Source organism: Spinacia oleracea, chromosome 1, assembly GCF_020520425.1.
Source record: "Spinacia oleracea cultivar Varoflay chromosome 1, BTI_SOV_V1, whole genome shotgun sequence".
NCBI lineage: Eukaryota > Viridiplantae > Streptophyta > Magnoliopsida > Caryophyllales > Amaranthaceae > Spinacia > Spinacia oleracea.
In genome coordinates, this window is record NC_079487.1 from 110,951,917 (window position 1) to 110,977,434 (window position 25,518).

Sequence of the window (25,518 nt, forward strand, 5' to 3'; positions counted from 1 at the left end):
ACCTGGGTTCGGTGACTGGCAATGGCGCCTTTCCACCTTGCCTTATTCTTATGGAGGATTGGGTGTTTATTCAGCTGGTGATGTTCGGCATTATGCTTTTCTTGCATCCCGTTTGCAGTCTTCTGGTTTGCAGGATTCGCTTCTTCGGCTTTCAGGTGTTGATGGTCCGGGACCGGCCTTTGACGATGCTCTTGGTCTTTTCAATAGGACCGTGGAGACCGACCTTATGCGTAGCCCTAGTGAGATCGCTGCCCCCAGACTCATGAAGAAATTGGCAGACATATATTTCACGAAGGTTACTGCTGATGCGGAATCCGCCTACTCCTTATCTTCGCGTCTTGTTGCCCTATGGAAATCACAGCAGGGGGATCACTCCTCGGCTTGGTTGCGGGCAGTCCCCATCTCGGGGTTAGGCCAGACTATGAACGGTAAGACTTATCGTTCGGTTCTTTGCTATCGGTTGGGTATTCCGTTGTTCTCTTATTCGACGCCGTGTTCCGCTTGCTCTCGGGTTTTCGACGGGGACATTTATGGGGATCATGCCGTGTCTTGTGCTGGGATTGTGGGTATCAAACATCGGCATAATGTTGTTCGTGATACCCTTTTGGATATTTGCTATCGGTCGGGAATTTCTGCTCGCAAGGAGGTTGATGTTGGGCTGACTAGTGAGAGTGATGGAGCTCTTCGTCCTGCAGATATACTGCTTTACTCATGGGATGGCGGTCTGGATGTGTGTGTTGACTTGACTGGGTCTTCCCCTATGACGCAATCTGGGTTGTCAGGCTTCGTTCCGGGTCGGGTTGTGGCGGTTGCAGCGCAGCGGAAGCAGGATAAGTATGGGGCACGTTGTAGAGCTTTGGGTTACGGTTTCTTTCCTTTTTCCTTCTCTTCTTTTGGGGAATTAGAGAAAGGGGCTGTTTCTTTGCTGAAGCGGGTCCAGACGTACTCCAGGGCTCAAGACATTGGGGCACGGGCAGCTGCCCACATTTTCAGCAGGATCGGGTTCGCCATAGCTAGAGGAGTGGGGGCCCAGATTGTATCTCGGCTCCCCTCCAACTTCTTGTAGTTCATTTGATCTTTGTAGCTTGTTAAGCTTGTAACGTTTTATAATAATAATAATAATAATAATAATAATAAAAAAAAAAAAAAAATAATAATAATAATAATAATAATAAATAGATGAAATTGAAACTTAGCCATAGAAAAAGAGAATAGACACATAAAGTAAATCATACATTACCTCTAAAAATGTATTATTTTTATAGAGTTGATTGTGTAAGATATACGAAAATGGTTGTTAGTCGATTTATTTATAAGGAGTGCATAGAAGATGAGAGATCGATGACTTATTTTGAGAAGATTCATTTCTTAAGATTTCTTTTTAATAAGAACTAATGTTTATTGTTATTGTTATTGTTATTGAATATTAATAACAATTTAACTTAGCTTATATAGAGTTATGAATTATTATTTTTTTATAGAGTTTTTTTTTTTGAGGGATTATCTTTTGGGTTTACCTTCTTTTAACACAAGTACATGTATATTAATAATGATGTCTTATGATTTTATTTTTGGTACATGTGTTTTTTAGTTTGTATTTTAATTTTTTGAGGGGATGTCTTTTGGATTTTCACTCTTTTAACACAAGTACATGTACATTAATATTGATGTCTTTTTAGTGTTCTCTATTTTAATTATATATATAAAAAAAATATTGATGATGCTAAGACACGTGTCACATTGTCACCTATGATTTCAGTTTTTATAGACTAGGTATAAATTAGAACGTTAAAAGACAGCTCAACAACCACTATATAACTGACCATTCTATGAACGATATCAAGAGATAGTTTTTTTATAATTCTATGATTTTTTATGAAGATTTTAAACTATATGATCTGAAAATAAATTTTTCTAATACGTTATGGTATTGAAATAGAGAATAAGTAGTACAAGTACCACATAACCTTATCTTACACCACAAACTCAATTTTAAAGTAAGGCAACTACATAAGATGAACCATACACCACCTTACTTAAGCTTTAGTTGTAAGTTTGTGACTCGTTAGATGAGACGATTTGTTAAATGTCAATTGAATTCATTTGATATGATACATTACATGTTCGAATTTTCCCCCTTTTATTTAAAATCTGAATTACTTCTTGCGTCTCATTCATACAAGAAAAAAAAAAACAAAAACAAAAATTAGATCCACCTAGGATTTTAGGAACGAGTTGATTGTGGATCCAAATCCTAAGAATAAAGCCCATAAAACGTCACATACTCCTCAATTAAAAAACACACTCTCTCGGGCTCCCTCAAATCTGCAAATTCTCCCTCCCTTTTTTTCTCACAAAAACTCAACTAAAATTAAATCGGAGGAGAGAGAAAAAACGAACTGCAAAATTCCCAAAATCCGCGAAGAATGAGGTTCAATTTCGACATGGCAGAACCAAGCAATGAGAAGAAAGAGCACAAATTGAAAACCCTAGCTCTAGCTCCTTCCTCACCTCCTCCTACTACAACTCCAACTGATAAACAACTTGAATGGCTTCCTCTTCAAGATCACCCAGTCTTCTCCCGCGCCGCCGGCGGTGCTGGAATTTCTTCGGAGAAGCGGTTTCCGACGAATCTTATGGCTTGGGACGGAGCTTCTAGAATATATTTTTGGGATTCTGAGAAGAATTTCCTTCACCGTATTTCTGTTCGATTGGGTGAACCTGAAGTTACTTCTGTCGTCGCCGCTTCTCCCTCTAAGGTTCATATTTGCTGTTACGTTACCCTAATTTAATTGCATTTGCGTTTAATTTGGATATTTTGTTTTGCATTTTTTTGTTACTGTTGATTTGGAAATTTCAAGGGTTTAGGGTTTATGGTGTTCGGGATTTATTTAGTTTACATGATTGACTGCTTAGCCGGAGCTGAAATTTTGGTACTTTATACTTGAGAATGAAAAAAATCAGGAAATTAAAGAATTTTCAGTTGTATTAGCTGAATAGAGGCTTTTATTTTCAAGTACTATAAGCATCTGTTCGAATTTTCTTTCCTGTTGCTAGATTAATCGGTCTGTTTAAGCTATTCCAGTTAGTGGTACGCGTTCTGATTGCCTTTTATGACCGAAATTAGCTGTAAATTAGCATTTTTTTCACTATTTGGCATTAAATTCAGTGAGAATGTACTTCCTCCGTTTCAATATAGTTGAAACTTCTATATTTCCATGGTGTCCCTCTGTGTACTACTTTGGACATTAATCTCAACTAGATACTAGTACAAACTATTATTTTTAGGCAATCTCTATGCAGGGGTGGGGTTGGCGGTGGTGAGGAGTGCAGAAAATGGCAAATATAGCTGTATGTTTACCTTTAAGTTAAATTGCGAAGCTTGTAGTCTCTCTCTTATCCACGGCCCAAGCCCCTTTTATTCCTCATGCACTGAGAAGTCTCAAAGATGCTTACTTTGTCGGAGGGTCTTTTTCCCGCACGGAGCTATAATGCTTGTTGGATTCATTACTTTCCTCGTTATTTTACTGTACAGAAAATTTTCCTTTTCCTTTTATGAAGTTCACATTCGGGTGGAAAGTTTGACGGAAATATTTATGGCGTGAAATCAGAAACTTTTTTATTGATTTTATTGTTGAAGAAAGTTTGAGCTATGATTTCCTTTTCTAGATTAGTTTAAGTCTTCAAAAGTCAAATCAGTCTTTTGCATGTGTGTATGTTACACTAATACCCTTAACCATGAATCTTTTGTTTTGCTTTGCATTTCAGATGCAGTGTTGTTTTTTTTTTTTTTTTTTTTGAATTATGAGTTCCTTGCCCCTTGGAAGAATGTTCGATTTTAGTTATTGCTGACTCCATCCTTATAGGTGTTGCAAGCAGATATTGAGCTTGACTTTCATGTTACCAAAATCTCAATTAATAGAAATGGATCAGCATTGCTTCTTGCCGGTTCTGATGGCGTATGTGGCATGTACCTTTATGGATGCAGTTCTGCAAAGGATAGTTCGATTATTTGCAGGTATACCATATATATATACATGTTATTGCTAACAGTATATAGAGGATTTAGTGTCTATACAGAGGATATAGTATGTGTGTTTCAAGACTTTCAACTGTTTATGCACTGGGGGACTTTCATGTCGTTGAATTTTCTTGGTGCTCAAGGATTCGAAGCATCTCAGGCGTTATCAATTTTTCATTTTTTCTTCATTTCTTCACTATAATCCTAGACCGGGCAGGGCCGACAAAGTGGAACATCTCTATTTTTTTGTTTCTTTTGTTCTAACCACATTTATCTTGAGCCTCTTGATGCTACCCTTTCATCAGTGGTCATGCATTGTGAAAGAGCTGATAGAAGTCGACATGCTTAGAAGATTTATCTTAAATAAAATTAATTCTTGACCATAATTCATGAAGTGCAAGGGAGATGCCAGAAAGGTATTATGGGGTGAATGTGGGCTCTGAGGGGCTTGAGTTGGTGATGCTTTGTGTTCATGAAAATGTGAGTCAATTCAAAGGAATTAGAATTAGAATTAGAGTCGGAGAATTGAAGGATGGAATTTTTTGCTCTTTCTTTCTTGAATGCCAATGCTCAACTGTTTGCTGGAAATGAGGGGTTTAGTCTCTGTTTGGTTAAGCTTCTAGAAAACCACTTATGTTTCCTAGAAGTAGTTTCCCGGAAAATGTTTCTAGGGGACACTTTTGAGAATATCCTAGAAGTACTTTTGAAGAAAAAAGAAACAATTAAAATTTGATTGGCCTATTGTTTACTTTTACGAGTTCTTGAAACTTTTTTTGTTTTATACTTAAATAGTCTTATACTCCGTAATTATTTCAATCTTGTAACACCAATAACTTATAAAAGGCAAACACTTCTTTTTTTGAAACCACATATTGGGAGAACAAACAATTAATTGGAAAAGACGAGAAGAAAAAATAATCATGTATCTTGTTGACCAAAGCTCTCAAATACTTTGAATTCTCCAACAACAACAACAACAACCAAGCCTTAGTCCCAAAATTTTTGGGGTCGGCTAACATGAACCATTATAAGGAATCGTTTACAGGGCCTGAAGTAAGAGAAAAAAGAAATATGTTAAAGAGAGTAGACACGAGGCACGAAAAAGAGGGAACATGAAACAATAATAAAAATAAAAATAGGAAAACGAGATAAGTTTGCAAAGAAAATAGAACAAAGAGAAAGAGATGAAAAAGATGTTGAGTTGTCCACATGTATTTTTTCCCGGTACTCTGCCCTATCGAACGCCATATTTTCCCCTATCCCAAATAAACTCATATCACTCTCAATCACCCTCTTACATGTTTGTTTTGGTCTCCCCTACCCCTTACAGTTCCATTCGTTTGTCACTCTTCAACCCTTCTAAAAGGCGATCCGGGATCGCCGCATCATTTGCCCTCCGTCATGGCTAACCTTAATTGATTCTCCCTCATCTTGTTATCAATCGGCGTAACCCTCACTTTCTACCTAATTACCTCATTCCTCAAGTCCTCAACCGATCCTCTCTTATATGGCCACACATCCAACACAACATACACATCTCTGCCACATTATTTCACAACCTGTCTAATGTCTAATATCCGAACGGTAGAATTTCCCTTTCAATCTATGGGGCATGCCTGGATCGCATGGAAACCCTGAAACACTGTTCCACTTCAACTAACTTGATTTAATTCTATGGGCGACATCTCCATCCAACTTTCTATCCTTTTGGATAGTAGATCCTAGATAGCTAAAGAAATCTGAATCTTTTAGAGTCCTCCCGCCCAAGGTGACCGTCCCTACCTTTCTGCTTCTATCACCGCCAAACTTCCACTCCAAATATTTTGCCTTACTTCTGCTCAACTTAAACTCTTAAAGCCATGAGATTGATTCCCTAAGTATGTCTCCATACTTCCAACTACTTTCCACACCTTCCATTTGGTCCACCAACACTACTCCCCCTATTGTATACTGTCTTGAATTAAACTCATCAATTCGCCCATTACTATTGCAAACACTCTGAATTCTCCATTAGCCAAAACAAAAAAAGAGCTCATTACACAATAATATAACTTCACTTTCATTCTTGTATTCAAGTATGGAGTATATAAATATAAGAGCAAAAGCAACAACGAGCCTTAACCTAGCTTAAATTTTTTGCTTTGGTTTCTTTGCTGTTTTCTTTCCTCTTCTGCACTTATGATTCAAATATCTTTTGACCAAGGAATTTTATACCATCTCTCTCTCTCTCTCTTTAGGGGGGGGGGGGGTAAATGTTCAAAACTCCATGTTCTTTATCTAGCATAGTACTCAAAATTACTTTCTGACTTGCTGGGTTTTTACGTTACACTACTTATCGATTATCTGATTCTTGCACACAGGACTGTCCTTGTTGGTTCTGAAGTTTATGAGAAAAGTAATAATGCTATCCGCATATTGCAAGTGGCATGGCATCCTTATAGTGATACACATATTGCAGTTCTGTCTTCTGATTCGGTTTTCAGGTATGAAACATCCACAATCCCTTTTATTTTAGTCGTATAGTCCGTATTTTGTTTTGTACACTGCTCAATTGCTTATGTTGTATACAGAGCATTCGTTTGCACAAAAACCTTCTTCCAATCTTCATTGCTGGCGCCATGCCATTTGTTTGCAGTTATTGCCTCCAAAATTATCAAAGTCACTTGTGATGATACTTTTGCTGGATTATTTTATGTTTTATACGTTGATGTTGCCGAGCAGTTTTTTGACTTACTGGTTTTGGCCGTGGCTTTGGTGTTTGTCAATTATATCGACTCCGTACTCATTGATTAACACTATGGATGGATTTTGTTTTAAGAAAATTTGTGGGGAACTACCTTTTGCCACTATGACTAACCACCTTTGGTTTCATTTTGTAGAATATTTGATTTGTCTTCTGCTCTTGATCAGCCAGAGCAGGAGTACTACTTGCAGCCTTTAGATCCAGGTAGATCCCGGAATGCGTCATCAATTTGCCCTGTTGATTTTTCCTTTGGACGTGATCACTTATGGGACAGATTTAGTGTGAGTTGACTGAGTTCTCTTGGATCTGATCAATCTAGGTCTTTTCAGATTTTTACTTGTTATGAAGACCGTTTAAATATTTGACTCTCTTTGGTGGTTCTAGAAGAAGGCAAAGTTTTTCTTTGATATGTTTACTGTATTTTTCTGATGCAGCTTCACACGATCGAGTACTTGCTTTTTTATGTCCTATACTTAGGGTCTTGCTTAAAAGAATGTTGAGGGATGATCTCGGAGTGATTGGCATTCCTTCTTACTTTGCTACTTACGTTTCCTTCTTGCCATTTTGCAGGTCTTTATTTTGTTTAGTGACGGCTCTGTTTACATACTTTGCCCAGTGGCCCCATTTGGAAGGTGCATTTCCTGCATAGTTGTTTTTGTAATATGTTCGTTGAGAATGTCTTTTTAAAGTTCTGTTAGATATGCATCACTCTTCTGTTGATGTAGTCGCTAGAGCTGCGAATGGCCTATCTTATGGATTTTTGTTTACATTTGAGGATGTTCCTAAATACTGGTTAGATGTGGCTAAAAGAACTTGTACACTAGATAACCCAAACTGAAATTAACCCGATGTGAACAAACCTAGCTGAAAAGCAGTATAAACAGTTTTGATTGCTTTTTTTATTATGAACTAATTAACAAAGACAGCATCTATCTCATCAACTGAATTTGAACTAACAGAATTAACCTGAATGGTATCTGATGGGTAAGACCTGTTTCAGGCTTTGGGAAGCTAGTGGCATTCCTGTTGTGCATAATCTACTTTTCCTCACCTCTCTTAGTTTGTAAGGTTAGCAACATGGTCAGAAAGAAGAGAAAAATACACTTAATGTGACGAAAGTTATGCTTAGACTGTCCCAGCATTGTTGTTCCACCAATTTTATTTACCCTCCTCCCCTCCCCACAAATAAGATAAAGATAGGATTTGAAACGTGACTATGGGAACAACACTTCTTTGGTTTCAATTTAAAATTTTAAAGCATAAGTACCAAAAAAAAAAAAAGCATGATACACCATATGATTGTTTTCTTGCTTATTTATTTCCCTATCTCCTTCTCAGCCTCTCTAAAGAAAGTCTCTGTACGACCATTTGAGCTCATTAGAAAATCTCATCTCTTTGTCACTCTCATGTGTATTCGCCTTCCCTCCCTCCTGTCCTAAGGCTTTCCCATGATCCTAGTCATCGATGGTGGTGGTGAAGGACTGAATCCTCTTGCTTGGCCTAATTCAGCGGGCATCATTCAAAGTAGACAAGGCCTAGTAGGGCACTGGTCCTAGACCCCTGTCCCTCTCTAGCCTGGCCCTCTTTTGGCACCATGAAGGTAAGTTCCGTGGGTGATGGCATGGGGCAAGTAAGGGAGATCAGAGTATGAATTTAGCAATCTTCTTGAAGGAGAGGAAAAATTGATGGAATCATATTATATATTGAAATAATTCCAACATTTGAGGATTGCTTCGTTAAAATATTAAATATCCATATAGTAACTGGTGAATCGTCGATCAAGTAAATTAGTAGAATATTTCAGTTAGGATATGGCCTTTAAGCGACTTCCAAAAGTTAGGATTACCATTAATTCAAAGTCTGTGCGTTACAGAAAATGAGCTATGTTTTAGGATTAATTTTATTTTCTTTTCGGAGGTTGTGCATCCTGTTTATACATTGAGCTATGTTTTAGGATTAATTTTATTTTCTTAGGATTATTTATTATTTAATTTATTTTTTAAAATTCTTTTAATTTATTTTTTTAATTTTACATGCTATTTTGAAATGTACTTATTTTACTTATTCATTTATTTTAAACTTTACTTATTTTTTATTATCTCTTACAATATATATACATTTTTCTCTTATCTTACTCTCATTAATTCCACTTTCTCTTCCTTGTTTTTTTCTTTTTTTAATTCCTGCTCCTTTCTGGTTTGATTGGTGACAATGACGATCTCCTACGACGATTCATGTTAGCCGACCCCAAATCATTTTGGGACTAGGCTTTGTTGTTGTTGTTGTTAGGTTGTGCATCCTGTTTATACATTGAAAGGTTTGAACTATAAATTAAGACTTCTTCTGTATTCAGAATCGGTGTCTTTGTTGTGTATATTTTGATTTTCAGCAACATTGATGATCCTTTAGCACAGTTGGTGACAATTGTTTTTTGATTTTTTAACTTCCTTTTTTTTCCATTTTGTCACAGTTTTTTTATGTGGGAATCAATAATAGAGATTTACAGTGATGCACAAACGTTTGTTCAGAAATCTACCAACTCAACAGCTAGCAGCAATTCAAGTCTGGCCATATCTTGGTTGGAAGCAACATTTCCCGAACTAGAACAAGGAAAGGAAATTAGTAACATATCAGTTGTGAAGGCTCGTCCTTATGTGCTAATAGATGCTTCACTTTCATTGCAGGTAAATTCCTGCATTGTTGTGCTTTATTTCAGGCTTACATTTCTTTAGTTTTAGTTTAAAGCATGCAGTTGGACGACCAGATTGAAGCATATGTTTTGACAGTTATGTTTTTGTTTCTTCATCCCACACCTTAAGCATTACTTGTTGAAGTGTAAATGCCTTGTTAATTGTAGCCATTTCATCTATCTCGTTACTATGTTGGTTTAAAACAAAGATTAAAAGGTTTTTCTATGTTGGATTCGGTTTAAAACTTGCTTTAGATGTTCCAGAAAATGTAGGCCGACTAGGGTACTAGGCTTATTTCAATACTTTCTAGCATTTCATATAGGATTAACGAGTCTAAAATTTGGTATGGGCCCTTGTTGGATTAAAAAAATTGCTCCCATAGGTTCCCATCAGTATGCATGTTTGATGTAGGAGGGTAAGGCTCCAAATAAGTGTAACCCACATGTGATTTATATCTGGCTCGACTCTGAAATTCCTGCTGCTCCTCAGATCATTGTACTTCTATTTTGGGAATTTTGTTCACCTGTCATCTACCCCTTAAGTAGTAGTTACTGTCATTATGCCTATGTTTTTGTACCACATACCCCTGTATTTGAGAAAATTATCATGTGCCCTGACTGCCCTCTGTACTTGTAGATTTTTATCCCCCCTCTCAAGGGTTGATACTCACTTGGTTACATGGTTTGGAAATTTTGGCATAGCGTGAAATTGATTATTTGACAGCACAAAGCCACAAACATGCTTGTTAAGATCTAAGCCATCATCTGTAATGGCCAACTTGTTTGGCAGAAGTGGAGATTCTATAAACTATTTCATAATTCTGTTACCTGATGTCAATTTGGCCTTATGTTGGGTGGATTGAGAACCATGCTGGTAGCATGGTACTATTTGGCTGTTATCAGCTGTACATGAAGATTGGTACTAGCCATCCAACCAGTAGTTTGTTACATTATTAGCATTTTATTTGGTTTTGTTTGAATCAAGAAATCAATAATGTCTCTGGCTTACCTGGAACAGTAATATTTACGAGTTTTCCAGGGCCCTCTTCGTAAAGTTTGCCATGGCGAGGGAGATGATCCTGGATTTCGTGGTGCAGAATGTGTTGGTCGTGCTGTGAGCTTTCTTTACAACTCAGTTGGCAAGGACTCGATCTTGGTTACTGCATGGAGTGGTGGACAATTGCAAATTGATGCTCTGGCTGATGAAATTCAACCCCTTTGGCATACTGGGAATCCACCTCATCTTTCATTTGATTCCCAAGATCGCATACGTGGGTTTGCTATGATATGTGAATCAATTGCAGATCAGTGTTCTGTTATAAGGCTTGACCAGCCACTTGATTATTGTGATTGGTCAGGTCTTCCACCTCCTCTTTTAAGACTCGCTATTGTAGATTTGGCTCTGCCCAAAATCAGGGATAGTGACTCACTAATTTCTATGTTTATCGATCCTCTTATTTCTGAGAGAATATACTGCCTTCATGATGGAGGTGTAGATTCGATAGTGTTGCATTTTCTCCCATTTACACATCAGACATGTGGAAAAGATGAAATTATGAAAGCTCCATCTGTACATCCAGTTGTAAGTACATACCAGGGATCAACAGGCACCTCCTCTTCTCTTTGTGGTTTTGTGGTTCTATCTGATTCATTTGGATACTCATGGATTTCGGGAGTCACCTCTACTCGAGAATGCATTGTACTAGAGATGAAAACATGGAATATTTTGCTTCCTAGGCTTATGGACATGGATAAGACGCCTGTCAGGTTAGAAGAAGCAGGAGAAAGGATCACACCAGATATAATAAGTAAAGAGCTCCTTGCTGGTCCTCAGATGGTTATTGTTCCACAAGGATCTAACTTGCGATCAGTTGCTGCTGATTCTATTGAAGGCCGATCGGCCCTGCATCAGTATTTCAAGCTTTTCCATGAGAACTACGTGGAGTATGCGCATAAGGTAGTGACTTTTTAAAACTCTTGGACATCTTGATTCCAAATACTGTGGTATTGCAAACTTATTGTCTTTGCATGCAAAAATCCTTGTGATGACTGCTATATGAATTTAATCTGTTCGGAAAAAGGGGGCTTGGAAATAGTGCTGTTGTGGCATTGATTAGATTTCTAAAATCCTTACTATTTCTTCTCCTTCTGGATCCTCTCATGAATTATGGGAACGTAATCACGAACAGCATCTCTCCGACCCCCAAGGAAAAAGGGAAGGGGAATTATATGGAAAAGGCTTGATAATTTTGTGATATTGAATTGATTGGGCTGTTGAATTGATGTTGCTTATGGGGGTCTTTAGATTCTATGTATCTTAATTTTACTGGAAATTGTTTCTTCTTCTAGGTGTACTTTGAACTCAAGCATCATGGGCCACATCTGAATAAAATAATTTGTAATCTGCATGCCCGGTTAAGTGAAGTTCAGCAAAGGCTTGTGAATGTCGAGAAGAAACAGCCAGAACTGGATGACAGGATCAGCCGTGCAATTAAGCGCCATGAATTTCTGGAAAACCGCTTGCATAACTTGAGAAAATTCCCTGGGATACATAAGAAGCCATTGACCAGAGCTGAGCGCGAGTTCAGCTCAGAACTGGGTATGGATCTATATACTGCTTTGCTATTTGTGGTTTTTGGTAATTAGCTATAGGTTAAGTGTGTCAATGACTTGGGTTATGACAATCAATAGAGTTAAGAAGGCTAATAGGCATACGTTGCTGTTCTTGCAGACAGATTTTCGACTGTTGAGCTGACTGCTTTGCAGTCTTCTGTTGAAGCATTGAATGGTAGGTTGAGAAGGTACACCCAAACCCAGTCTCTCAAAGGAAAGATGCCTAACTACCAGAGGAACACCTCCAGGAAGAAGAAATTGGTACAAGATACCCAGCTAGACCAACTAAAGGCCTCACTTGAGAAACTATCACTAGTAAACAGTGAGAATTCAAAAAAAGTTAAACTAGTAGAATCTGCATTGAAGGATCGAGAAGATGATGCTTCCAAATGAAATCAGCACTGGATCATAAAAAAGGTGTTGATTATGGATGTGGCCGTCTGTCGGTGTTTTCTAAAGTAATTCTCGTACAGAGATTATCACTACTAGCTCCTTGCTTAAAGGTTAGATTGAACGAGTTTCAGATGTTTTGTCCAGCAGAGGCCAAAGGAAAGATGCCTGTGCAACGCTTGCAATGGTGGTGCAGTGTGAAGCATAGAAGAACTATGTTGTTCCTTAACTGTAAATTTAACAAGCTCCATACATGAAAACGTTGTCACTCTGCTTTGTTGTAAATTGGTTATTTTGTGTTCCCTATAGGAAATGATGTCATTTGGATACAAGTGTATTACTAGTGGCTAAAGTTATTTAACTTACAACTGTAAAATTAATCGCTTCTTTTTCTTGTATTCCATGTCTCAGGTCATTTTTTGTTTTCTGGTGAAACTTCCCAGAAATGTCTGTAATCACTTTCAATGGTTGAAGAAAAGGTGATATACTTTCCTCATCGTGAAACTTGTTACCATTATGCCTTCCATCATCAAGAAACAGAGTTGAATGCATGTTTAGTCGGGTCATATTCGTGTTCAAGTATAGACAGATTTGCATACGTGCTGTTCTTAATACATAGTTACATACAGTCATACATACATGGTACGTGCTGTTCTTAATATTTGTGTCGAATAGCAAAACAAGTGTATAAGAAATAATGAATAACAAATTAGGAAGATGAGAGTTACCACAAAGAAGAAATTAGGCCTAACTAATGACATTGGTAAAGAACATGTACAATGGTGTAAATTTTTGAATGTTTACTACTGTTGGACATAAATTAAGTGACCAAAAGAATTAAGAGTAACTCTGCTCATTTCACTTTCTGAACAAGTTGAGCAGCTTAATCTCATTGATATTAACCAATTCACCTCTCCTCATCTATTTTTATCTTATTTGGATTCAACATGTACGCTTCGTTTTCTTTCTTCGACCTTCTTTACAGCTCTCCTATACTCTAAACTCGCTTCTCCATCGCTTTTCTTCTTTACATTGCTGGATTTCGACGATGCACGTAAATGGGGTACCGCTTTTGTGTTCGTGTTGTGGGAAAGTACACCAACTTATCCTGCTCTGCAGCCTCCCAACTATTGCATTAAAAATGGGTTAATACCGCAAAATATGGTTTGGAAAATATAAGATTGCTAAATAGTACTTCATCCGTTCCTGAATGCTTGCAACAACTTGACTTTTGCACTATTAATTTTGACCAAATCTTCTTACTAATATATAAAAATCAATTTTTATTGCATAATATGTTATTAGATTAGTCTTAACGTACACTTCTCGAATATCAATTTTTAAGTTTTTAGCAATATTTCGTATGTAATTGCTTATCATTATGGTCAAACTAGTGTGTTGACAAATATGTCAGTCAAACTGTTGCAAATATTCAGAAACAGACGGAGTAAACCGTCATGAATTGTTATTAGTTGAACAAAAACGAGTTCGTACCTATATTTCGTGACAAGGTGGTGAAGGAAGACGGAGATTGATACCCTAGAAAGCTCGTATCCAGGGCACAACCTTGGACCTCCACCAAATGGAGTGAATGCGTATGCACTTGATGGGCACGATCCTGTATCGTTCTGTTCACATTTCATTAACAGAGAACACAAAAAACCCGTTAAGATCAACGAACCAAAGGTTTTCCCAAGCAAATGTGACCTACTACCTCCGTTTCAAAAAGATCTTTACCGTTACTATTTGCACGGGCTCCAATGCAATATTTAACTACTAATATATCTAATTTCGTATGTGAAAAAATTATAAAAATTTGAGATTCTGAAAATACATCCCGAGACCAATCTAACAAGATCTTACATGTAACGTTTTGATGTATATAATGGTGAGAATTTACCGTCAAAGTTTTTATACTTTGGACACATTTTCCGAAGCGTAATTTTTTTTTCTGAAACAGAGGTAGTGCTTCATATTATTTAGGGTTTGACGGGATAATATATGTTATAACGTATCACCTGCCATCTCCATGGGTTGAATTTTCGAGCATCCTTAAAGTATTCATCATTCATATGTACGCCTCTAAATGCCGCAAACACTTTAAACCCCTTAGGTATTGTGTAGCCTGTACACAAGAAGATATAGCATTAGCCAATTAAGCACATACATAAAGTTATACTTGAAAATGATAACCCAACTTCAGGTAATAGGGGAAATTGTGTACCACTAACGTGAACATCTGATGTAGTACGTCTAAATATGCCCCCTATGATATTCGCAATTCGCAAAGTCTCATTTACGACCTGGAGATAACATTATACAACAAAGACAAGTGACACATGTGAGTGAACGCAGTGGCGGAACTTGAACGGTTTTATGAGGGGGGCTGGTAGAAAAAAATTAAGCAATATACTATGTAATTATATAATTATACACAAATTTTAGGGGGGTCGTAACTAAAAATACACTACAAAATTTTTCGGCCGGGGGGCCAGGTCCACCCCAGCCATAACAAAGATCCGCCCCTGAGTGAACGAATCGTCACTGGCCATGTATAGGCATATACAGATATACTTATATCAATTGAGGACTTACACATTGAGTGAAAGGCATTGATTTGCAATCTGTCCACAATAATGGCTCATCTTCACCCTTCCGAGCTCTTATCTTTTCATGTTCTTCCTATGATAAAAATGACAATAATTAATTATTGCTAACTTCATTGAAATACGGAGTACAAAACACCCGAAGATATAAAGTTGTACGGAGTATAAGATAATGGTTTGTTTATTTCAACTTAACTTATTTTGATTGGTTTCAGAAAAAATAAGATCAGCAAAATAAGTTTTCAACACAACTTAACACATAAATAAATTTATTTTGACAAAAATGTTCATAATTCATGCATAAGTTAATTTTATTTCAATTTAGTTGAACCAAATAAGGCTGCATAACAAGCCCTGGTTCAATACAAGGAGAAAGTATTTGCGCATATCAGATATGTATGGTTAAATACATATCAGAACAAAAGACAAAATAGAAAAAAAGGACAAAAAAATTAAATGGTACTTTTTTAAACAAAAATGGTACCTTTTTTTTACAGAATGATACTTTTTTTTAACATGAATGGTACTTCTATTTTTGTTTTTTTAGCTATTTGTCTTTTAATTGATATGTGTGGCACATATCTAATATGCGGAAAAACAACCTCAAATTGCATATTTTGTTTCAGTTTTTGTTTTTCAAAAATATGAAAACCGAAAAATAACAGTGGTACCCACGAGTGCAACCTATTGCGATCAATAAATTCCATACAGTACAAAGTTACAGACAATTGAACAGTGAAAATGAGTACAAAATTTAACAGTCAACTGTTGATGTTACAAAAAGTTAGCCTAGAGTAGTACGTGGTCATTAATAAATAGGGTAGCATCTAGACTCTATCATCTCTAAATTCTGAATTGTTTCTAGGTTTGCAGAAAATGTGAACTCACACTTTCATAAAATTCATAATTCATTAACAGACCTAATTCATTATTCCTAGGCAGTAATTTCTTGCCATTACTTCCTGACACTAATTCATTATTCTCTAATTTGGACTTGATAATTTTCTCATACACGTATACAATTACACGAGGAGTACACAAGGTTAGATTTAGGCCTTGTCATTATTTTCCGATTACATAAGATGAATGACTTAGCTAAATTAAACGTTATACTACGTATGAATCAACTCAATTTAGCTTTTGTGAGCTAGTCCATATTCTTATTCTAACATTAGAAAGATCCATATTTTTATTCTAACATTAGAAAGAATATGGGGAAATCTAACCCTAATATAATGTCCCAAAAGTGGACCTTAAATTATTTTATACGGAATATTATTCTTTAGAAAAGATGTTTTAGAATGCAGTCTTACATCTTCAAACAACGTTTTTTATTTATTGATTTAGCACAACATTCAAAACTTAAATGGACGTGGGATAAGCTTCTTTTTTAATTTTTATTTCTTTCTTGAGGGAATGGTATGAGCTTTGTTTGACAAGTAGTTAAATGGTTCACTTGATTGGTTAACTAACCGTTGAAGTTGTTTGTAGACATTTAGTTAAATGTTAGCCATAGTTGTTTATATAAGCTAGTTCTTTTGGTTCACTTGATTGATTAACCAACCGTTAAGGTTGTTTGTAGACATTTAGTTAGAAGTAGTCATAGTTATTTATATAAACTAGGTTTTTTAGAATTATTTCGATTTTCAGTTCAGCTTCATTCAACTCAGTTCAGTTCAATTATATTCGATTCAGTTATATAACACAAATCTAATTTTTAAAAACAGGAAAAATGATTCAAACTAACAGAACAGAGTCAAAGGCTTGAATGCTGCCTAAGTGTAACCTCAAATCTGACAAATATCAGAAGCAGCAAAACTGCAAAAGGAGGAGACATGAATGAATGAAGATGCTACAAAGAGAAAGACAAAACTTCACCCATCCATCAGTCCGCCCACACCAGAAACCCTTTTGCATTTGTCCGCTTTTCACATTCACATTTATTTATTTATCTTTTTTTTTTTTTTTTTAACTTTTACACTCGTAATTCCTAATTCCTACGGTTTATAGACTACGGAGTATTAAAGAAAATATTCGGAGTAACTATCTCTATTACTCCGTATATAAGTCAACTTTTGAGCATTTTAGTTGGTATGCCGTTCTTCATAATCCGTACAGATAAGAGTCTTACCAAGTTACTCAATTGTTCGACGTATTCGCTATAAGGGTGTTATTATCTCCCGCTCATAGTTGTCTTTTTACCCTGAGAAATGGAAGGATAAACAAATTTCGAGTTGTCTTTTCTTAAGATGGCAAAATAGATTACTCATACTTCCTCCATTTCTTAACAGAAGCATGATATTGACGTTTTACACTATTTATTTACTAATTTTGATCATATTTATTAGAAATATGTAAAGATATGTTTTGCATATTTTATCGTTATTGGGTCAATCTAATATATATTTTTAAATATTTTATTTTTATAATTTTTATTAATATGTAATTAAAATAGTAATGGTCAAAGTTAATATATAAATAGTATCCAAAGTCAATATGATACATCTATAGTAAAACGGAGCAAATATTAAACAAGGCAACAATATTGTTTGACATCTTTTGTCACACTACAACATCATTCCTCCAACCATGCTATAAATATCCTACTTCCTAGCTAGTACTAGACTATATTGTTTCCTGGTCCCTATATAATTCTATGAACCAAAATATACCAAACTACAGTCGCCCAATTATTCATTCCAGCATAAAAGCACAACACCTACCCATGGAGTTATTTCTTATGCAATAGTAAGTCAAAATAAAGGTTTATTTGTTTCTAACTTATACGGAATATTAATTTAATTTGACCTATTTTAACAAGAATAAGTTCAGATAAGTTAATTTCAATAAGAAGTTTTTCAAACAATTTACAACTTCAATTGAATTTTTTTTTTCAGCAAAGAAAAATTAATTCCAGTCAAATTCAATTGAACTAAACAGATGAGTCCAATAGAACATGCATTAACTACAAGAATTTGTATCTTTAACGATAACCTAATTAGAACGGGGTTGAAAATCCCGTCGCAAAAGCCTTTTGCGACGGTGTTAACAATCAATCAAAGACATGAACAACTGTCGCAAATGTCTTTTATGACGGGTTAATGACGGAATTTTCCATTAATAACGGCCCCCTTTTATGACGGGTTCGTAACAGGAAATCTTGTCATTAATTAACGATTATTAGCCATTAACGACGGAATTTTTCGTCGTTAATGGTACAATTTCTTGTAGTGATATATATTGATACATGTGTTATTCCTATATTGGTAGGTAGGTTCAAGTTTTTAACTATGTTGTCTTGACTCCTCCCCCAGCATCATTTACTTCATTGCTTCCCAACTCTTAAACAAACTTTCTAAACATGTACGTCGTACTTCCAGAAGAAGATTAGATGATGTCGACATGTAGTTTTTACCACTGAAATTGTTAAGTTATCTGAAACTAAAAACCACAAACCAAATATAGAGTAGCTTAAATTGATAAGTTAGTTGAAACTGAGAAAAGTTAACAATTTAATCTGATAAGGTCATAGTCGACTACAGTTAGTTACGGAATTAGATTTCTAGTAAAAAAAAATCACAAATGTAAATTGACGGGAATTGAAAATGAAAAAAAAACTACCGACTTTCTAAAAAGAAAAAATAATGTAATGACTTGTGGTAACGCATGTTAGGTGTTGAAACCTAATATGCATGGGCGGGCCATTTTGCCCCCCATAAACTAAAGTAGGATACAAGATTATTGCTCAAGTATTTTTGGTAACAATAATAAGTTGTTAAAAGTGGAGCCTTAATCCTACAAACTTTGCTTCTTAATGAATTATGAATTTTATGATTGATGAGATAACAAATATAAATGCAATATATATATATATATATATATATATATATATATATATATATATATATATATATATATATATATATATATATATATATATATATATATATATATATATATATATATATATATATATATATATATGTAAAGTTTTGCTTTTTCTTATACTCTACATGTGTATTACATGTGCCATGACATAATTGATTACGATTACTACGCCTTTTCTTGAGTGGATTATCATACATGGATTGGAAGTAGTCACTAGATATTCTTAATGTAGGTTCAGAATTATTTCTCGTCTTCATGTCACGTCGTTTACTTTAGTTAATGTACTTTAATTTTCTTCTTAACCTTTTTTTCTCAGCTTAATTGCATGAATGTACATACATGATCTTATAACCATCGGATCATTTTAATTAGATGGCTTTTAAATCCAACCATTGAATGTGTGTTTGGCTGAGAATTCAGATAACAAGATGATGAATTGAAGCTTCTAAATAGGGACCATAAAATGATCCCACTCGTGGGGTGTAGTGTGGGCCAAAATTTATTCTAGTATTTACTTTAAAACTTTATATTAATATTAAATAATATGGAAATATAATGTGTAAAAAAATTAAAAAATACGGAGAAAAAACATACCTTGAGTTGAGTAAGAGCAAGAGGAGTCTCAGTTAAATATTTGACTGCTATAGTCATAGTTGTAGAGGTGGTCTCATAGCCAGCCACCAACAATGACACTAGGAAATCTACTATCATCTCGTCGGAAAGTCCACCACCGGCCTCCTCGTCGAGCATTGCCCCTAACATGTCGTTCTTTCTTTCTCCTAACTCCTTCGCTTTTCTCCTCTCTCTTACCACTAAGCCTAACGCCTCCGCCACTTTTGTCCTAGCCTTTAAAAACAACAATAACCAAAATATTTCCATTAATTAAAATGACAATATTTTTTTATATAATATAATTAGACCTTCATTTTAAGAAGGCAACACTATAAAATCTTTCTATCAGTAAATCATACTCCATACATAATTATACAATGACTTGTTTTTCGCTCAAAACAAGTCAATATAGAATATGTACTGCACTAGTAAGCAAAGTTTGTTACGACTTACGAGTACATGCTAATGAAAAAGTTGTTAGCACATTATTCATAGGAAAGTTGTGACACTTTTCCTCGAATGGTCAAAATAGAAGATGGGGATCGATCTATACATGATATATATAGGCCCCATTGATTCTTCCTTTTGTGTCCAATATGTTTCCCTTATAGTTTCCTCACATCATCATATTGCCTCCTCCACCATTACAACATTATTACAACTACATATATATGATACATATCTTTTTTTAACTAGGTAAAAAAAGGGATTTTAGTGAACCATCACACATTACGGAATTTTGGCTATGTAGGTCTTCGCTTTAACTATAGTAACTTGTAGATACTGCACATGTAGTAACGTTGCTCCTAGCCAGTAGCCACTAGGAGAAACGTAAGTACATACAAGTGGCTGCAACTCTGCAAGTGACTATATGTGTCAAATGACCAACTCAACCAAAAGCTTAAGTTGATGGTTAAAACCCAAAGATTAGTTTTATACTCTATCACTCCCCCCACATGAAAGCCCTTTGGGCTTGAAGTGTGGATGCAGCATAGGCCTCCTCATACCTAGCGCGAAATATTCCACTTTGAAAGGGGGAGTGGATGATATTTGAACCCATGACCTTTGCGTCACGTTGGCTCTGATACTATGTCAAATGACCAACTCAACCAAAAGATTAAGGTGATGGTTGAAGCCCCAAGATCAATTTTATATTGTATCAATATAAAAAATACGCTACAAAATAATTATATGATGAATAATTAGGAGAAAACTAAAAGTAAGAAGGTGAAATTACTTTAATAGCTCGATTATATGCGGTGGAGAAGAAAGGCACGGGAATGCTGAAGAAGCCATCAATGACAAGAAGGTATTCTTTTCTAAGACTCTCTGTCCATTCACCAGGATCAAAGCTTAGTAGCTGCTTCATTGTTAATGCAAATGTAATCTGCATTCACACGTAATCATTACATTTAGCTTCATTAACTTTAATCTACATTTATTATAGTATAATATTTGACTAATTAACCTAGCACTTTTTAAAAATTATACTGTAAAGTAAGTGCAGAAAAATAAATACTATTATATAGTTTAGAATATACGTTGAAGCCAAAAAAACAAGTTTGGAGAATAAACAGATCATCAGAAATGTGCGTCTACTTATTGTTGCCGGAAATTACAATGATTTTCTTCCTTTTACTTTTGTAACACTACATACATACTCAAGTATTTAAATTATTAATACTACTAATGAAAAGTATCTACACACTAGCACTGCTTTTTCTTGCTAATTCAACAGTCGACCACCCCTGCTCCCCCGTGGCGGATCTTGAATAGGTTAACTAGATGGACCAGCACTATAAGAATTTGTATCTTTTATGACAACCTAATAACAACGGGTAAAAATTCCGTTATAAAGGGGCTTTTGCGACGGGAATAACAACGCAACAAAGACGAGAACAACCGTCACAAATGTATTTTACGATGGGATTTTCCATTAACGACGGCTCCCTTTTATGACAGGTTCGCGACGTGAAATCCCGTCGTTAATCAACAATTATTGGCATTTAGCGACGGAATTTCCCGTCGTTAATGGTACAATTTCTTGTAGTGCAGTAGAAAAATTAAACAATATAGTTATACAAGTACACTTAAAATTTAGGGGGACAGAACAAAAATACACTATAAATTCAATATGATTCTGCTCAGCCAAACGGATTTGACAAAATCTGGGTGTAAATTTGGAGTCGAAAGGAACTACTCCCTCCGTCCCTTAATACTCACACCGCTTTCCTTTTCGAGTCGTCCCTTAATATTTTCACCACTTCTATAAATGGAAATTTATACCAATATTATATTATTTCTCTCACCTACACTCACCACTCCCTTACTCCCTACAAAAAATCATTTAAAAATTCTCACCCCCACTCACCACTCCCCACCTCTTACACATTTCCCACTAACTATATTAAAAGAATACCCTACCATCAACTAACACTCATTAAATTAATAAATCAATTAAATTAAGGGACGGAGAGAGTATATAGAACAATACGCGACATAAAATGAACTTATCCGCCTAAGTATCACAAGCGGACAACTAATAGGGACCGAAAATGTTAATAGAACTCCTACACACAAAAAATACTGAACACCTGTTAATAGTCCGTACCTAATTAGTTAAGCAAATACCCCTACAATTTTGATTTACGGATAATCAAACGACGCACACTATATTCCTTTTTTTTGGGTATAGAGAGAGTTACAATTTTTTGTAAGGTATAGAGAGAGTTACAAATTAAGTATGAAGTACAAGGCAACAAATAATATAGACGGATTCGTTCTCAGATACAGTACTATCTTTTAAAATTTTACCAACTAAAATAGTTAACATCTACACAATATATTCATAATATATATATTAATAGAAAATATCTCGTCTTGTAAATTATGAGACGAGATGACGTAGTGATATTAAACTGTCTTAAAAAAAACCTCCCCACGAATGATAGAGACATGTACAAAGCGGCATGTGGTCTGGTTTATGTCTAAGTTACGCGTAAAATTGGTAGCAGTAAAACTATCACAATTCCGTAGTACTGAGTTTGGTAATCTTTTCCATCTAATAAAAATAGAAATAGAGGACATGTACAAAGAAATTAAAATATAGGAGGAAACAAAACAAATAGAAATAAAGTACATACTCCGTACATGGAAGCAAGGAAAATGATAAGGGATCGGAGAGTTTAGAGAATCCCAGTAGGGTTGATCTCGTGACTCTGGGATTATGAGGCCACACTGTTACCACTAAGTCAATCCTTACTTGATAAAAACAAGGTCTCAACAATTTGTCGAACTATAAATTATGACATTCATCTCGATATGATAGTTAAATAATTGTAAGACGGACTAAAAGCTAAATTTAGTGAAAAAATAAAGAGTATGTTTGCTAATCCAGTCATACTTTTCCACAAGACAAAAGGTCCCACGTCTATAGTTAAAAAAGTGATGCTTTAAATATTAGTGGTGTTATTTTCACTTTTTGAAGTGTTGAGTACTCCCTCCGTCCCTAAATACTCGCACCGGTTTAATCGGTGCGGAGTTTAAGATATTTGAATTGACTTATTAATGTAATGGGTGTTAGTTGATAGTGGGGTATTTTTTAATATAGTTAGTGGGAAATATGTAAGAGGTGGGGAGTAGTGAGTGAGGGGTGTGGATTTTTCACTTTTTGAAGTGTTGAATACTCCCTCCGTCCCTTAATACTCGCACCGGTTTAATCGGTGCGGAGTTTAAGATATTTGAATTGACTTATTAATGTAATGGGTGTTAGTTGATAGTGGGGTATTTTTTAATATAGTTAGTGGGAAATATGTAAGAGGTGGGGAGTAGTGAGTGAGGGGTGTGGATTTTTAAATGATTTTTTGTAGGAAGTAGGAGTGTAGGTGGGAAAGTAAGTATGTGTGAGAAATAATATAATATTGATAAAGATTTCTATTTATAGAAGCGGTGCAAGTATTAAGGGACGACCCAAAAAGAAAAGCGGTGCGAGTATTAAGGGACGGAGGGAGTACTCCAAATTCCCGACTTCATTTTGTCATTGATTATTATCTCTATACATTAAGTTTGGTACTAAACTTTAGCTAATCCCTATCCCCAAATAAAAAAAAGTTAAATAAAGTCGTAAACATGTCCAGTCAAAACGAACAATGGACAAAATTCATGTGTGGACAAAATAAGCATGATATTTAGTAGTGATATGGAGCAGGAGTATTGAGTAAATTACCTTCTTGGCTTCCTCCATAAGCAAGACTTTGGCGGGCCAAGAGTCCAAATTAGAGCTAATCAAGCGATCAATATCTAGTAAAAGATGATCGCGAATGATAGCAGAATTTGTATAACTCATAGTAAGAGAATGCATCCTTTTATGCAAACTCCCTTTCATTAAGAGTAACGAGTATTTTCCTAATAGATTCGAGATCGAACCCGGGTAACTACACTCGAACAACTTTCCTTCATTTTGGAGTATGAAACGGTTCACATCCGGGTCCACGCTGAACACTGTGGGTTCACCGAACACATGGGTTGTGAAAATGGGCCCGAACCGTCTCACTCGATCATCGATGAACGGTTCGGGGTTTTCGGTTTTGTAGGCCGAGATGAGTTGAAGGGTCTCCCCGATAAAGGGGAGACCCGTTTGGCCTGGGGGGAGGGTGTGGGGCCGCCTACGGCGGAGGGTAATGAGGAGGATGGAGAGGAGGGTAAAGGATAGGGAGAGTGTGAGTGTGAAGAAGAGGTCCATTTTTGGAGGAGAGAGAAAATGGGAGTGTGAAATAAGAGAGGGAAGAATTTAAAGGGAAGGGGGTGAGAGCACTAGAGCAGAGCACACGGGTGGCTGAGTTAATGTGCTAGTGAAAGAAATTGGATTGGGGGTGGGACCCGCTTGGAAAATATCATTCATGGACTATGAATATGATAAATAAGGAGGGAAAAGTCGGTGCGTTCTTCTACATCTGAAATTTGCTAAACTTATCTGAATTGAATTTATTTTTGTAATTAATTTTATTGAACATGATTGCAATTTATTTGATTTTATTGAAGCTTTACAAAAAATATTAGACATGTAACATTTTTTTTAAGGTAGAACGTATATACTTATAAAAAAGGGTGAGTAAAAAATTAGGCTTACTTTAGCAAAACCTATTGAAAAAAATAAAACTAAAAGAATTAAAGATTAAACCACATAAATTAATAAATTTCTGATTTTCACCAGTAAAAACTAATAAAATCCATTACGGAGTATTCAATTTACTAAGGAAGGAGGGTATATTTGAACACTAGCTAGAGTACGGAAATTTATTGATTATATAGGGATAATTAATTAATTAGGTATTCTCATTGATTGGTAAGGTACACAAATAAGGAAGATCAAATTTCTTAAAGTAGAAATCTCAAAGACGTGTAATTTTGTTATACACTTTTAAATTTGGAAAATGTTAAAGCTATATATGGTTAACAAAATTGTTTTCTATATGTAAAACAAGGATCATATAAATTAGCATTTATGTCCTACTAATTCTCCTAAAAAAGCGAATAAGTATGGGTTTGATATGTAGCTAGAGAAGTACAAATTACCTAGAAATTAAATTAGGAGGCAAAATCGAAAAGAATAGTCAATTCTTCCTTTAATCTTTGGGCCATCTCCCGGGCCCCTTCAATATTTTCTAAAAAGAGGGAACACGAATTCTATAATTAGTATAAAATGCGGCCGTTTATTTTTATAAAATAAGAAATTTTCATAATTAATCCATGTGATTAGTCTCTTGTCAATACCACTTGATCGAACATGTGTATGCAATTTCAATCTCACAAGCTCCTCCAATCTTTCCTTTTTGCCCTATCACATGAAACCATTTTGCATCATCATCATCATAATCAATTTGGCTCACACTTTAATGTGACTTCATTTTAAATTTCTTTCCACGGCAAGAAAAATGATAGATCAAATAGTCTTTTA

At 35.5% G+C, this 25,518-nt stretch overlaps 2 protein-coding genes across 2 annotated transcripts; one reads left to right on the plus strand and one right to left on the minus strand.

Moving 5' to 3' along the window:
• Positions 1–2,284: 2,284 nt before the first annotated feature.
• Positions 2,285–12,953, plus strand: LOC110802178 (nuclear pore complex protein NUP88). The gene is made up of 9 exons (XM_022007613.2): positions 2,285–2,759; positions 3,867–4,018; positions 6,382–6,504; positions 6,901–7,045; positions 7,335–7,396; positions 9,235–9,448; positions 10,493–11,410; positions 11,803–12,052; positions 12,185–12,953. The coding sequence occupies exons 1-9, from the start codon at positions 2,427–2,429 to the stop codon at positions 12,457–12,459; spliced, it is 2,472 nt and encodes an 823-aa protein (XP_021863305.2). The 5' UTR covers positions 2,285–2,426; the 3' UTR covers positions 12,460–12,953.
• A 187-nt stretch (positions 12,954–13,140) lies between these two features.
• On the minus strand, positions 13,141–24,381 carry LOC110802180 (3beta,22alpha-dihydroxysteroid 3-dehydrogenase). Its single transcript, XM_022007615.2, has 8 exons — positions 23,788–24,381; positions 20,800–20,949; positions 19,545–19,796; positions 15,052–15,138; positions 14,681–14,759; positions 14,475–14,581; positions 13,951–14,084; positions 13,141–13,583 (listed from the first exon to the last, which is right to left on the minus strand). Exons 1-8 carry the CDS (start codon positions 24,301–24,303, stop codon positions 13,484–13,486), a joined length of 1,425 nt encoding a protein of 474 aa, XP_021863307.1. The 5' UTR covers positions 24,304–24,381; the 3' UTR covers positions 13,141–13,483.
• Between the last annotated feature and the right edge of the window lie 1,137 nt (positions 24,382–25,518).

Coding starts and splice junctions, on each gene's coding strand:
- LOC110802178 (XM_022007613.2), top strand. CDS start 2,427: ATGAGGTTCAATTTCGACATGGCAGAACCAAGCAATGAGAAGAAAGAG. Junction 6,505..6,900: donor TCTTCTGATTCGGTTTTCAG/GTATGAAACATC, acceptor TTCATTTTGTAG/AATATTTGATTTGTCTTCTG. Junction 7,046..7,334: donor ACTTATGGGACAGATTTAGT/GTGAGTTGACTG, acceptor GCCATTTTGCAG/GTCTTTATTTTGTTTAGTGA.
- LOC110802180 (XM_022007615.2), bottom strand. CDS start 24,303: ATGGACCTCTTCTTCACACTCACACTCTCCCTATCCTTTACCCTCCTC. Junction 14,760..15,051: donor CAATGCCTTTCACTCAATGT/GTAAGTCCTCAA, acceptor TGTTATCTCCAG/GTCGTAAATGAGACTTTGCG. Junction 13,584..13,950: donor CACCTTGTCACGAAATATAG/GTACGAACTCGT, acceptor TTAATGCAATAG/TTGGGAGGCTGCAGAGCAGG.